At 30.8% G+C, this 14348-nt stretch overlaps 3 protein-coding genes and 3 long non-coding RNA genes across 8 annotated transcripts; 4 read left to right on the top strand and 2 right to left on the bottom strand.

Annotated features, from left to right (window-relative positions):
• Nucleotides 1-6: 6 nt before the first annotated feature.
• Nucleotides 7-790, bottom strand: LOC112905362. The gene is made up of 3 exons (XR_003231737.1): nt 692-790; nt 225-623; nt 7-132 (listed from the first exon to the last, which is right to left on the bottom strand). It is a non-coding gene; the product is annotated as an uncharacterized LOC112905362 (long non-coding RNA).
• Nucleotides 791-866: 76 nt separating this feature from the next.
• Nucleotides 867-3143, top strand: LOC112905364. Of its 2 annotated transcripts, XR_003231739.1 has the most exons (5): nt 867-947; nt 1288-1451; nt 1861-1968; nt 2104-2710; nt 3040-3143. It is a non-coding gene; the product is annotated as an uncharacterized LOC112905364 (long non-coding RNA). The 2 variants fall into 2 exon arrangements; XR_003231740.1 differs by lacking the exons at nt 867-947; nt 1288-1451 and adding an exon at nt 1642-1799.
• A 900-nt stretch (nt 3144-4043) lies between these two features.
• On the bottom strand, nt 4044-7691 carry LOC108738452 (alpha-1,3-mannosyl-glycoprotein 2-beta-N-acetylglucosaminyltransferase). The gene is made up of 8 exons (XM_018471876.2): nt 7601-7691; nt 7134-7532; nt 6836-7040; nt 6315-6543; nt 6151-6255; nt 5953-6043; nt 5728-5898; nt 4044-5324 (listed from the first exon to the last, which is right to left on the bottom strand). The coding sequence occupies exons 2-8, from the start codon at nt 7506-7508 to the stop codon at nt 5211-5213; spliced, it is 1290 nt and encodes a 429-aa protein (XP_018327378.1). The 5' UTR covers nt 7509-7532; nt 7601-7691; the 3' UTR covers nt 4044-5210.
• A 73-nt stretch (nt 7692-7764) lies between these two features.
• LOC112905363 lies at nt 7765-9748 on the top strand. The gene is made up of 4 exons (XR_003231738.1): nt 7765-7856; nt 8197-8360; nt 8770-8877; nt 9013-9748. It is a non-coding gene; the product is annotated as an uncharacterized LOC112905363 (long non-coding RNA).
• Nucleotides 9749-9799: 51 nt separating this feature from the next.
• Nucleotides 9800-11859, top strand: LOC108738235 (adenine phosphoribosyltransferase). Its single transcript, XM_025977631.1, has 3 exons — nt 9800-9815; nt 11133-11278; nt 11385-11859. Exons 1-3 carry the CDS (start codon nt 9800-9802, stop codon nt 11598-11600), a joined length of 378 nt encoding a protein of 125 aa, XP_025833416.1. The 3' UTR covers nt 11601-11859.
• A 1245-nt stretch (nt 11860-13104) lies between these two features.
• LOC112903951 (adenine phosphoribosyltransferase-like) lies at nt 13105-14248 on the top strand. Of its 2 annotated transcripts, XM_025977616.1 has the most exons (4): nt 13105-13344; nt 13410-13528; nt 13581-13818; nt 13925-14248. In XM_025977616.1, the coding sequence occupies exons 2-4, from the start codon at nt 13413-13415 to the stop codon at nt 14138-14140; spliced, it is 570 nt and encodes a 189-aa protein (XP_025833401.1). In that variant the 5' UTR covers nt 13105-13344; nt 13410-13412; the 3' UTR covers nt 14141-14248. The 2 variants fall into 2 exon arrangements, with proteins under 2 accessions (XP_025833401.1, XP_025833402.1); XM_025977617.1 differs by having other exon boundaries at nt 13105-13528.
• The last annotated feature ends 100 nt before the right edge of the window (nt 14249-14348 follow it).

The following is a 14348-nucleotide window of genomic DNA, read 5'->3' on the forward strand; positions in this document are numbered from 1 at the left end:
AATTTTAAAGTAACCCTTAAACTTCTTCTCTTTGGGAGGAACTTCAATATCTGACTGATCTGGCTGTTGAATAAGAGTTACTTGTGAACCATATTTCATAATAGTATCCATTGTTTCTTGATGGCCGCAATCCTAAAAGACAAAATTTTGTTTTAGAACATTGAAAAATACATTGGCACTTGGCTAATTCTAATTTTATACCATAATACTGAAGTTTAACTTACCTGACTAACAATGATTGGAAATTGATCAGAATTAGGTCTATGCTTTAAAAGTTGGTCTAAGCATCGACTCACGGTAACTCTATTACAAGCTATTACAAGAACAGCAATTACAGTTTTTTTAGAGCTCTGCTTCTCTTCTGCAATTACATTTTCTTCAATACTAGGAATTGTAACCATGGCATTTTTTAAGGAAGTAATAATCTTTTTGTTCCATTGAAACTGTTGATAAATATCATTTTCAAGAGTTTTGAGCTTTTCTGCCACAAGGTTATTTGAATCTGTTTTTACTATTCGTCCAAAAAGAATTAAGTAAATAAACAGTAATATCCAGGAAGCAATGAAAAATACTATAATTGTAGTTCTCATAAATCGCATGTTATTTTAAAATTGCATTAATAACTGAAAGATATAAACATTACATTAGTTACTACACTTACAGCTATTCCAGATTTTTAAATATGACTTACACTTGCTTATTATTGTATGTTAGTAAAGTTATCTTCACATTGTGAAAATATGTTTTTTTAAATACTTCAATACATCATTATCGGCTTTTTAGATTTAAAGATAAATTAATAGCCACGTCAATACGTTCACAATACTAATTAAGTACACTTGATCATAGAATATGACTATTTGGATATTGGATCTTTATGATTAGATCTATGGATTGGATGGATATGATAGATATACAGACACAGAATATGCAGATCTATGATACAGGTATATAATCATAGTTTATTATCTCTAATCATCGACATATATTAATGGACGTGCCTTAGCCGTATGTCATTGTAATAATTTCTTGGCTCGAAAAATGAGAGAGATGGCGTATGGTTTCCGACTAGTGCTATCTTTTTCATGACACGCCCACGCACTATCGTGAGAGAGATGGGTATTGTCCAAAACTTCGTTCTATCTCTTTCTTTTATTGTACCCTATTATCTATGATTGTACCACAATTCTGACCGCTAAGGCATGTCCATTAGTAAACGTCGATGTCTTTAATCATAGTATGTAAGATTTTGTAGTAACTGAAGTATGTCTAAAATAGGAGTAAAAGTGTTATAGGTTCGTCATATCAGTCCTTTCTTACTCAATCATAGACCTATGATGACTTCTCCATCGAACACTTCCTCCCTAACGTGGCCTGATTGCTCCCGCAGATTTTGGAGGTCGCCATCGCCACGCTGTTTTGCTGTCCATGTTTGGAAACTGCGGCTGAAGGTATTTAATCCTAATTCATTATTCTATTTTAATTGGAGTAAGTGGAATATGTTCCCATTTAGTGATTAGTAGATTTGGGTTACCGTTGTTTAAATAGTTGAAGAAAATGAATTTTCTTCTCCGGCATGGGTTTCGTATGCTATAGGCGTTTATTATAGCTATCTACTGTGAAATTTAATAGATTCTTAGTTCAGTAGATTTTTAATATCGACGTGGTCAAGCCATGAAGGAATCGTTTCATTTTATCTGTATATTTAGGTACATTTATGTACATGTATGTGTCTGTTTATGCCTTTTTTCAGTTGGGAACAGAGACAGTGTGTGAATGGGTAACAATATCAATTAAAAGTAATAGATAAAATCCGAGAAAAGTCAAGTTCTTAGACGTTTTTCTTCTCTATTTTTACAGATTGACAATAAATAGAAGTGGAAGAGTGTTCATTTTGATGCTAGTGGAAAAGCAAGTTTGTCTGCTGTGGTGTTCTTTTTACCTTAGGGGATCTTCTAGTTAATTTAAGTGAGCATACATACTGTAATATATATATTTAGTCTATTTATTTGATATTAACTTTAACATTGTATTATGCACGTTATTTACTAGTGAGGCTAAATTAATTGTATCTGAATACTCTAATAAAATTTCGTTTTACAGGAACATTATAAAAACTTAGGATCCCAATAAATTACTGAGCATTGGTTGTATCAGTCTTCATTTGCTCCAGAAAGTAGCTGCACCTACGGTCCTAAAGAGAGCAGAAAGTGCTTTTTTCCCCATTGGGAACAGAGTCAGTGTGCCACTGCTAAAGGAAGGATTTGTAAAGATGAATGAACCGATAAGGAACAGTATTAATTAAAAACAGTAAATGAGGTCGCAGAAACTTCAGGTTTTTAGACATTTATAACTTATTTTCAATAGACACTTTTTAAACAACGTTTTAAAAATGGCAGAAACAGAACAGCAAAATTAATGTGGAAATGACCTTTCCATCAGTGTGAATGTTTATTTATTTGCTTTAAATGTGGTAATTAATTACATTTTCTTGCCCGTTTCTGTAGATTGCCCAACAAATGACAAGGAATTGTTTTTGACGTCTTCATCTTGTAACATTATGGAGTTAATTTTAATTTTGCGAGTGAGAGGCAAGTGGAAATTAATTTTGAAACGACTGAAACAAGAAATTGCAGTAGTATTCCTCCTGGATTTGGCTTGCTCATTGCACCTGTGCAATTTAGAACGTTACTTTCTACAGTTAATGAAGGTGAGAATGCACACTTGCTCTCTATTAATCTTATTGGTTACTTGTCTTATCAATTGACTATTGTTCACAGTTTAAATTGATGTTGACGTGTATCTACGGTACTTCATTTATTTAAGTATCTATTGTTAACATCATAAATTAACCTCGTGCATCTATGATTGTTTGACTTTTATTTATGTCATGATCTATGGTCCTGATGTAAAATGACAGTTGTCACCATTTTATTATAATTCAGCTATTTTAATTAGTTTTTGATCTTTATTTAGAAGTGCTTAGTTCCTTCCTTAATTAATAGCGTAATTAATATATTTTTTTGTCCATTTCTGCAGATTGCCCAGCAAATGAGTTCAGTTTGGCGCTACTCGAACAACCGTCTACATGGGTGTGGTCTTTTCTGGACTTTGTTCCTGATTTGATATTTTCATCTTCACTTCGCAACNAACTTATTTTTGATAGAAATGGACGTAAATAAACGTCAGAACTAAATCAATACGTAGGTAAGGTTATGTCAACTTTACGTCAAAATTATACAACTATGGAGATTTCAGAAAATAACCGCCAGAAACACCTTCCTTAAGATTTTAATTAGCTTTTTTATTTTCTTTTTAATTAAAAGTAGAACATTAAAAAAGATAGATAAAATATTCGAGGAAAGATAGTTTTAGTTTTTATATTGACGCAGCGACATCTACGATTTAATAGGTTTAAAATTAGTAGCTTATCAGTATATGTGAAAATTGTGTAGAAAACTAGTGTTTTGAGTGTAAACTATTAAAAGTATGCATTACTACTTATCATATCTACCCTAAATAATTATGAGTTTTAAAGCAATTCTACCTACGTACTAAAAATTTTCTTGAATAAAATACAAAATTGAATTCATTTAAAAACAATGATTAGTTTGCATTATTTACATAACGTTCTTGATATCTAAGTTCAAAGTGTTAATTTCTTTTTCTGGAAAGTTATTTAGCAATTATTTTCACATTGAGAAGATTAAGAAAACTAAAAGAAAAATGGAACCAAGACGTTATCATGCGCATGTGATAATATCAGAAATGTGAATAAATTCTTTTTTTAATGATAAACAAAATAATTAAACATGACCTTGGTCATTTATGTAATTCATCGATTGCTAACAGTGCACCTGTTGTTTTAACTGCAACGTATTCTGCATATTAATAATTGTACAATAACAATAAGCAATTAATAAAGCAGATTGCAATTTTACATGGCGTCAAAGAATTATAAGTATCATGAATAATTTACGTACCATTTTTCGGTAAACTCCTTATCACATTTACTGCAGCGTTAAATTTTTCTTCANAACATTCGTAGTTGCTTTTTTATTACAAATAAAAATAAACCTCAATAACGTACCAACAGTCAATAATACAATCGTTATTTTTTAATCACAAGTTTCTAACACTGATCATATTTTCACAGATATTACAAAATTTAAAATACAAAGGATTATATGTAAATGGAAAACAATTACATAATATAAAAATAAGAAAGAATAAAGAAAGTAAAAATGATCATTTGTTATGTAGTAATATATATACAGCATATGCACAATAACTTTAGTATCAAACGGACGACGGACGATGTAAAAAAAATATTTTTACTTACAAGAAAAAAGCGTCGATTTAAATGTATATACAGTCTTATTTACACTGTTAAATACAAGTACATACAGGCTTGTTTTATAATATTTAACAAACAACTTTTTAACTGCCTATAATAGAGAAAAAGCACCAATCTCCTATTTTTTGTTTTTAATAATTTAAACTACATCAATTTCTAAATAATTTCTTTGGCAATTATGATTGGTTTTTTGCTAATTTAGGTCCACAATCACGTTTTGAGATTAATGCTTAAAAACCTCTCAATATATTACCATATATGAAATATTTTTATTAATTTTATCCAAAAATTTTTGTTTAGGCCTAATAAAAAAGTTTATTATTCTGCCAATACATTCAAAAATAATTCGTCTACAACTAAAATGTAACTTATTTTTTGTTATAAATGCGTGATTAAGAAAGAAAAAATAAAGAAGAAAAAAGACCAAGCTTAAGCGATAGTTAATTTCGTTGTTAGCCATGTAGAAAGGCAACCACTTGATAGACGATAATATACAGTAAAGTTTATATGTATACTTACAAGGAGCACCATAATAAACATAAGACAATTAATTACATGAAAGTACGTTTTAATTACATATTTGTGTGACTGGACCATCTTTAACAACCAAAATTTTTAAATGAACCCTTTTAATGAAATGCATTTTAAGACTTAAACGTAAAAAGTTATATGCAATACATACATATCTATACATTTGAAAATATCAAATTAATATTTGTGCTTTACCTACATCTTAAATCTCCTAAAAAGATCTAGCCTGCTGCAATCCTATTTCTCTGCTGCTCTGCTCGCAGGGGGAATGATCTTTCTTTCCTTTTAATTAAAATTATTAAATTCCTAATCTAATCTTTGGCTAACTCCAAGAGAGGTTGTATCCCATCCAATTAACGTTTGGCGCTAAATAGACGGTCCTGCCGTTAAAATAAAACGTTATAACACCTCGATACGCTGTCCTTGGAACTCCACTCTAAAATATGAACATGTTGAGATTTATATCAAGAAATCCAAACAGAAATTAAATGATAAATTTAGATATGTTACAAATAATATAACTTTTACTTGAATTTGTTGTTTTGAAATAGAAAGAAGGTACCCAATTATTGATATATCTGTAATCTAATTTAAAAGTACTCTATTGCAAAAATCTTCAAATCGCTTGTATTATTAAAACAAAGTTATTTTTAAGAGTACACCAACTAATGGTGTTTTTGCATGTTTTGTATTTGTTTAAAGTAAATATAATTAATTTTATAATTACATGGAAAGACCTGAATTTTTGCTACAAAAAGAACTTCTTGTCGCTAACATGAACTTTTCTTGTTGCTTTTAAATAATTATTCGTTTTACTGTTAAATAGTAATGTAACTTACTCTAAAATCATCCATTAGTCCCAAAAGTTTTGCCGTTCGTTTGAAATCTTCTTTCGTATGATAAACAATTTTAACGGTTCCTTCATACTGGATATCATTATCCTTTAATTGCTGATAAGTAGCAAGTGGGGCATCGTTGACGTCTTTTAGAAATTTCGTATCATATGCGTCCTAAAACAAAAACAAATAGCCATTTTGCACATGTAATATAAAATAAATATTAACCTTCATTAAGTAGCTTAAATCCATTTTTGAGAAAGGCACGAATTCTTCGTTCAGCTTTATGTACTTCAAATGCTTTTCATAATACATACCGCTTGAAAAGAAAGAATTAACATATCACAATTCAAACAGGAATAGAAAAAATTACTACAGTTATTTGATTACAACAAATTAAGGAGTTCCTCTAAACGTTTATCTTACTTAGAAACTCCGTATTTTCCAAATGTTCTAGTTCGTGATATTTCCGGTCTGATACACGCTCTTCCTTTTCTTTGATCTGGTTGTCGAATCCAATCATCCCAATACCTTCAATTAAATATCACATATTCAATTATTTTGACCGTTACTATGATTAATTTGCTTACGATTTCGGCCATTTTACAAACAATTCTTTCCAAAGTGATTTTGTTAACATCCAACCTAATCCCGAAAAAAAATCAGTTCTATACAAAAGACCAGGTGTATGTTCATTTACTAAACCAATTTTCCCATTGTCATTCCATGCAGAAACACACCACAAAGATGGATCATTAATCAAAAGAGGAAGTGTACCAAGAAAATATTCAAAGAAATCTGGAGCTATATCTAAATCATCTGTAAGTACGAGACAAGTGCATACATATTTATTTCTAAATTAGATGATGAAGACTTCACAAATATAAACCTTGACCATACGAATTTAAAATATTCTCATAACTGAAGACATTAAGTTTTATTTTGTAATTTCATTATGAAATAAACAATTATTAGGTTATAGTCCATTTCTCAGGTAACAAATATTTAATCTGCATAGAAGTTTAGTTCTGTTAATCATATTAAAATTGTGATACTGTAATATTGCCTTATTATTTCATAATTTTCATTGGTTAACATTAATCAAACATACCTTCTACTATCACAACATTGTCATAGTTTAAAGAGAAAAATGTTTGATTCAGGGCCCAACCATAGTGCCTGGCAATTTTAAAGTAACCCTTAAACTTCTTCTCTTTGGGAGGAACTTCAATATCTGACTGATCTGGCTGTTGAATAAGAGTTACTTGTGAACCATATTTCATAATAGTATCCATTGTTTCTTGATGGCCGCAATCCTAAAAAGACAAAATTTTGTTTTAGAACATTGAAAAGTACATTGGCACTTGGCTAATTCTAATTTTATACCATAATACTGAAGTTTAACTTACCTGACTAACAATGATTGGAAATTGATCAGAATTAGGTCTATGCTTTAAAAGTTGGTCTAAGCATCGACTCACGGTAACTCTATTACAAGCTATTACAAGAACAGCAATTACAGTTTTTTTAGAGCTCTGCTTCTCTTCTGCAATTACATTTTCTTCAATACTAGGAATTGTAACCATGGCATTTTTTAAGGAAGTAATAATCTTTTTGTTCCATTGAAACTGTTGATAAATATCATTTTCAAGAGTTTTGAGCTTTTCTGCCACAAGGTTATTTGAATCTGTTTTTACTATTCGTCCAAAAAGAATTAAGTAAATAAACAGTAATATCCAGGAAGCAATGAAAAATACTATAATTGTAGTTCTCATAAATCGCATGTTATTTTAAAATTGCATTAATAACTGAAAGATATAAACATTACATTAGTTACTACACTTACAGCTATTCCAGATTTTTAAATATGACTTACACTTGCTTATTATTGTATGTTAGTAAAGTTATCTTCACATTGTGAAAATATGTTTTTTTAAATACTTCAATACATCATTATCGGCTTTTTAGATTTAAAGATAAATTAATAGCCACGTCAATACGTTCACAATACTAATTAAGTACACTTGATCATAGAATATGACTATTTGGATATTGGATCTTTATGATTAGATCTATGGATTGGATGGATATGATAGATATACAGACACAGAATATGCAGATCTATGATACAGGTATATAATCATAGTTTATTATCTCTAATCATCGACATATATTAATGGACGTGCCTTAGCCGTATGTCATTGTAATAATTTCTTGGCTCGAAAAATGAGAGAGATGGCGTATGGTTTCCGACTAGTGCTATCTTTTTCATGACACGCCCACGCACTATCGTGAGAGAGATGGGTATTGTCCAAAACTTCGTTCTATCTCTTTCTTTTATTGTACCCTATTATCTATGATTGTACCACAATTCTGACCGCTAAGGCATGTCCATTAGTAAACGTCGATGTCTTTAATCATAGTATATAAGATTTTGTAGTAACTGAAGTATGTCTAAAATAGGAGTAAAAGTGTTATAGGTTCGTCATATCAGTCCTTTCTTACTCAATCATAGACCTATGATGACTTCTCCATCGAACACTTCCTCCCTAACGTGGCCTGATTGCTCCCGCAGATTTTGGAGGTCGCCATCGCCACGCTGTTTTGCTGTCCATGTTCGGAAACTGCGGCTGAAGGTATTTAATCCTAATTCATTATTCTATTTTAATTTGAGTAAGTGGAATATGTTCCCATTTAGTGATTAGTAGATTTGGGTTACCGTTGTTTAAATAGTTGAAGAAAATGAATTTTCTTCTCCGGCATGGGTTTCGTATGCTATAGGCGTTTATTATAGCTATCTACTGTGAAATTTAATAGATTCTTAGTTCAGTAGATTTTTAATATCGACGTGGTCAAGCCATGAAGGAATCGTTTCATTTTATCCGTATATTTAGGTACATTTATGTACATGTATGTGTCTGTATATGCCTTTTTTCAGTTGGGAACAGAGACAGTGTGTGAATGGGTAACAATATCAATTAAAAATAATAGATAAAATCCGAGAAAAGTCAAGTTCTTAGACGTTTTTCTTCTCTATTTTTACAGATTGACAATAAATAGAAGTGGAAGAGTGTTCATTTTGATGCTAGTGGAAAAGCAAGTTTGTCTGCTGTGGTGTTCTTTTTACCTTAGGGGATCTTCTAGTTAATTTAGGTGAGCATACATACTGTAATATATATATTTAGTCTATTTATTTGATATTAACTTTAACATTGTATTATGCACGTTATTTACTAGTGAGGCTAAATTAATTGTATCTGAATACTCTAATAAAATTTCGTTTTACAGGAACATTATAAAAACTTAGGATCCCAATAAATTACTGAGCATTGGTTGTATCAGTCTTCATTTGCTCCAGAAAGTAGCTGCACCTACGGTCCTAAAGAGAGCAGAAAGTGCTTTTTTCCCCATTGGGAACAGAGTCAGTGTGCCACTGCTAAAGGAAGGATTTGTAAAGATGAATGAACCGATAAGGAACAGTATTAATTAAAAACAGTAAATGAGGTCGCAGAAACTTCAGGTTTTTAGACATTTATAACTTATTTTCAATAGACACTTTTTAAACAACGTTTTAAAAATGGCAGAAACAGAACAGCAAAATTAATGTGGAAATGACCTTTCCATCAGTGTGAATGTTTATTTATTTGCTTTAAATGTGGTAATTAATTACATTTTCTTGCCCGTTTCTGTAGATTGCCCAACAAATGACAAGGAATTGTTTTTGACGTCTTCATCTTGTAACATTATGGAGTTAATTTTAATTTTGCGAGTGAGAGGCAAGTGGAAATTAATTTTGAAACGACTGAAACAAGAAATTGCAGTAGTATTCCTCCTGGATTTGGCTTGCTCATTGCACCTGTGCAATTTAGAACGCTACTTTCTACAGTTAATGAAGGTGAGAATGCACACTTGCTCTCTATTAATCTTATTGGTTACTTGTCTTATCAATTGACTATTGTTCACAGTTTAAATTGATGTTGACGTGTATCTACGGTACTTCATTTATTTAAGTATCTATTGTTAACATCATAAATTAACCTCGTGCATCTATGATTGTTTGACTTTTATTTATGTCATGATNACCTTTCTTCGCAACTGCTTTTATGAACTGACTGCAATAAGATTGATAAACAAGTCGGTACGCACATTTGGCTATAATAAAATAATAAAGACTTACTCGGTCATTCGCAGATTTGGTTATTCGAATGAAATAAGAGTCTCTTGAAATTTAAGAACGAGTCATAAAATAGCAAAAGTAAACTGTCGCTTATAGAGGTATTGACAAGTAGCAATCTCACTTAAAGAGGTTCACGCATGAAAAACGACTGTCACTTATACAGGTTTTATGTTTCTCACTTATAGAGGCTTTAGAAGGGCAAAATGACGGGACCACTTATCCAGGTTCGACTGTAGTTAGTAATCTTCCACCTGAAGAAGGCACTACGCGGAAATAATAAAAACATTTTGTAATTTAAACGTGTTTATTTCTATTATTCATTGTAGAGTGACAACAGTTAAGAGTCTTCTTCTATCATTTTTTCTAGAAATCAGTCCAAAAGTTTCAGTCTTCTGTTCGGGCTAAAAATCTAGTATTTTGGGGGTCGATTTATATTTGATAAAATGGAAATTTTCCAGAAACAATTTTAGATTTGTTTATAACTTATAGCGTGTTTCGATTGTTTCTCTGACAATGAAATTGAAATAAGCCGTGCATGAGGAATTAATTGTTTCTAATAGTCGGCTACGTTACGCTGTAGCAATCGCATATAAAAAAGTCCATCCTGTGCACGTCTTTTTTCATTATTACAAAACCGTGATATGCTTATTCGAATTTTATTTAATTCTTATTACATTCGAGCAGACTTAGAGTAATTATAAGGTTACGTGAACTATATAATTACGAAATAACCCTGCATTGTTACACAATCATGTTTGATCGGTTTTTATTATCTCCATGCAGCTTTGAATTGTTTTGAATCTACATCAGATTGCTTGAAAAATGAATAATTGCGAACGAAACACCTATACCTGTAATTACCGGTAAATCAAAAAAGTTTAATATGGTAATGACTTTGGCATGCCCTTGTTTGCTCCCAAGAAATTGTGTATAATTCCTACAATGTCTGCTGACGTTCACAATTCAATAATTATTGAAAAATTAAATATTCTGTATTTTATATAATCCTTTTTAAATAATATTTGATTTTATGGTAAAGGTCTAGCCCCTTGATGGGGGATCGAAAGAGGAGGTCTCCCCCACCACTGTACCATAAAAAGTTCGTGGCGGTCTCACCCCCATGAAAAGTTATGGGGGTCAAAGTTAATAAATATGCCAATTTTTATACATTTCTAGGCATGTAAATATTTATATAGTCATTCTTAAACAATATTCAAAACGTAAAACTAAGAATATATATGCGGAGTTGATTCAAGAGGCTTTATTTTTGGCAGTATTTTAGCAGTTTTTTTAAGAGTTCCTTTTATTCCAATCCGAAAGAAAGGGAAGCTTCCTGGACCAGTTGATTCAATAACCTATGAATTGGAATATGGGCAGGTATGCAACGAATTTAAAAATTCCCCTCACAATTTAATGTTTATTTATGTATTTAAAACCGGCATATTTACCAAGTAAATACTGTATTTCTTTTATTTAATTTTAGGATACTCTTGAAATTCAAACAAACATCATTAAAGAAGGAGGTCGAGTATTAATAGTAGATGATTTACTCGCAACTGGTGGTACATTGTGGGCAGCTGCTATGTTAATATCCAATTTAAAGGCTGAAGTAGTGGAGTGTCTTACAATTATTGAACTGTTAGATCTAAAAGGTCGGAATAAAATTCCGTTTCCCGTATATTCTCTCATACAGTTTTGAAATATTAATGTGACACTTATACAACTATAACAATTTTTATATTATTCCTCATTTGAAAAGCGGCTTCATATACAACTGATTGACTAATAATACTAATATTTTTTACATTCCATTTAATTTTAATTATAATAGAAACTATTTTTATGCAATTTATTGTTAATTAACTTAAAATTTTCAAACCTTTTCTTGTACAGAAATTGTCTGTGATAAAAAACATGTTTTACCAGTGATTCACTCAAATAAAATGTACTATAGAAAACTTATTATTTTTTTAATAAAATAACTGTATCAATAAATACCTACTAAGTATGTAAAGACTGAACGAATATGAGTAGAAAGTGTTTTAAACGGATTTTTTAAACTAGTATCGCATGTCTTCGATATTCGACTGATTTAGATTATCTAGCATAAAAAAAATACTGCATCGCTTGTGGGTAGAACCCGGGTCGCCAGCGTGGTAGGTGGGTATTCTTAACTGTCAATGCTTTCTATAAAGTTCATCAAATTTGAGGTGTTTTCTACTAGTATTAATCAAAATTAAANTATGCTCACTTAAATTAACTAGAAGATCCCCTAAGGTAAAAAGAACACCACAGCAGACAAACTTGCTTTTCCACTAGCATCAAAATGAACACTCTTCCACTTCTATTTATTGTCAATCTGTAAAAATAGAGAAGAAAAACGTCTAAGAACTTGACTTTTCTCGGATTTTATCTATTATTTTTAATTGATATTGTTACCCATTCACACACTGTCTCTGTTCCCAACTGAAAAAAGGCATAAACAGACACATACATGTACATAAATGTACCTAAATATACGGATAAAATGAAACGATTCCTTCATGGCTTGACCACGTCGATATTAAAAATCTACTGAACTAAGAATCTATTAAATTCACAGTAGATAGCTATAATAAACGCCTTGGCATACGAAACCCATGCCGGAGAAGAAAATTCAGTTTCTTCAAATATTTAAACAACGGTAACCCAAATCTACTAATCACTAAATGGGAACATATTCCACTTACTCAAATTAAAATAGAATAATGAATTAGGATTAAATACCTTCAGCCGCCGTTTCTGAACATGGACAGCAAAACAGCATGGCGATGGCGACCTCCAAAATCTGCAGGAGCAATCAGGCCACGTTAGGGAGGAAGTGTTCGATGGAGAAGTCATCTTAGGTCTATGATTGCCTTTTAGTTCATCAATTTCCCACTATTAGTCTAAAAAATAAATTATTAATTTGTTACTTGTAATCGTAGTTTGCTACCCATAAAACAGCTAATGCCTTTCATGATATAATTACAGAACGATAATAAAGCATAGATAATAGATACATAAAGGGTAAAGAAATAAAGAATTTTAAACTCATCATAAACAAAAAAAAACAAAAAAGCAGAACGTAACCCGACAACATCAAAACCATAGAAAAGGATTTTTAATTTTTACATTCATTTTACATCGAAAAGTAATGTAAAGTCACTAAATGTCACTTTTGTGAGGTGCTTCGTCGACTTTCCAATTTTGGTAAATCAAATTTGTAAAATTCTTAACCATTTATTACAGAGAAAATTCACTGATAAAAGTTTATCTTAAGATGATCTGGAGTGTTATCAATAATTTTTGGATATTTTTACAAATATTTTAATGCAGTTTTACGTTCTATCCGCATGACGACTAGGTTAAATCTTCATTATTATCTCTTTAAAAATGACCTTAACAATTTACTTAAATTGAATGTAAGTGCTTGTTAGTAACTGAGTAATCATTTTGGTGTTAACTATTTTCTTCTTGCTTCTCGTAGTAAATGATAAAGCTTATAACAATAATGTCCGAAAATCTTTCTGATAAACAAAAACTTGATATTATTAAAGAAAATATAAAAGCTTTTGAAGATTTTCCAAAACCAGGAATCATTTTCAGGTAAATCGTCACGGTCTTTGATAAGAAACGTAACAAGGAAAAGTATTTTTAGGGACATATTTTCGGTATTAGCAGATCCCAGTCTTTTTAAACTGCTGCATGAAGTTTTACTTTCCCACGTTAAAGAAATTCAACCACCTGTGGAATATATATGCGGAGTTGATTCAAGAGGCTTTATTTTTGGCAGTATTTTAGCAGTTTTTTTAAGAGTTCCTTTTATTCCAATCCGAAAGAAAGGGAAGCTTCCTGGACCAGTTGATTCAATAACCTATGAATTGGAATATGGGCAGGTATGCAACGAATTTAAAAATTCCCCTCACAATTTAATGTTTATTTATGTATTTAAAACCGGCATATTTACCAAGTAAATACTGTATTTCTTTTATTTAATTTTAGGATACTCTTGAAATTCAAACAAACATCATTAAAGAAGGAGGTCGAGTATTAATAGTAGATGATTTACTCGCAACTGGTGGTACATTGTGGGCAGCGGCTATGTTAATATCCAATTTAAAGGCTGAAGTAGTGGAGTGTCTTACAATTATTGAACTGTTAGATCTAAAAGGTCGGAATAAAATTCCGTTTCCCGTATATTCTCTCATACAGTTTTGAAATATTAATGTGACACTTATACAACTATAACAATTTTTATATTATTCCTCATTTGAAAAGCGGCTTCATATACAACTGATTGACTAATAATACTAATATTTTTTACATTCCATTTGGTTTTAATTATAATAGAAACTATTTTTATGCAATTTATTGTTAATTAACTTAAAATTTTCAAACCTTTTCTTGTACAGAAATTGTCTGTGAT

The sequence above is a fragment of the Agrilus planipennis genome, unplaced genomic scaffold (assembly GCF_000699045.2).
Source record: "Agrilus planipennis isolate EAB-ADULT unplaced genomic scaffold, Apla_2.0 scaffold25, whole genome shotgun sequence".
Classification (NCBI taxonomy): domain Eukaryota; kingdom Metazoa; phylum Arthropoda; class Insecta; order Coleoptera; family Buprestidae; genus Agrilus; species Agrilus planipennis.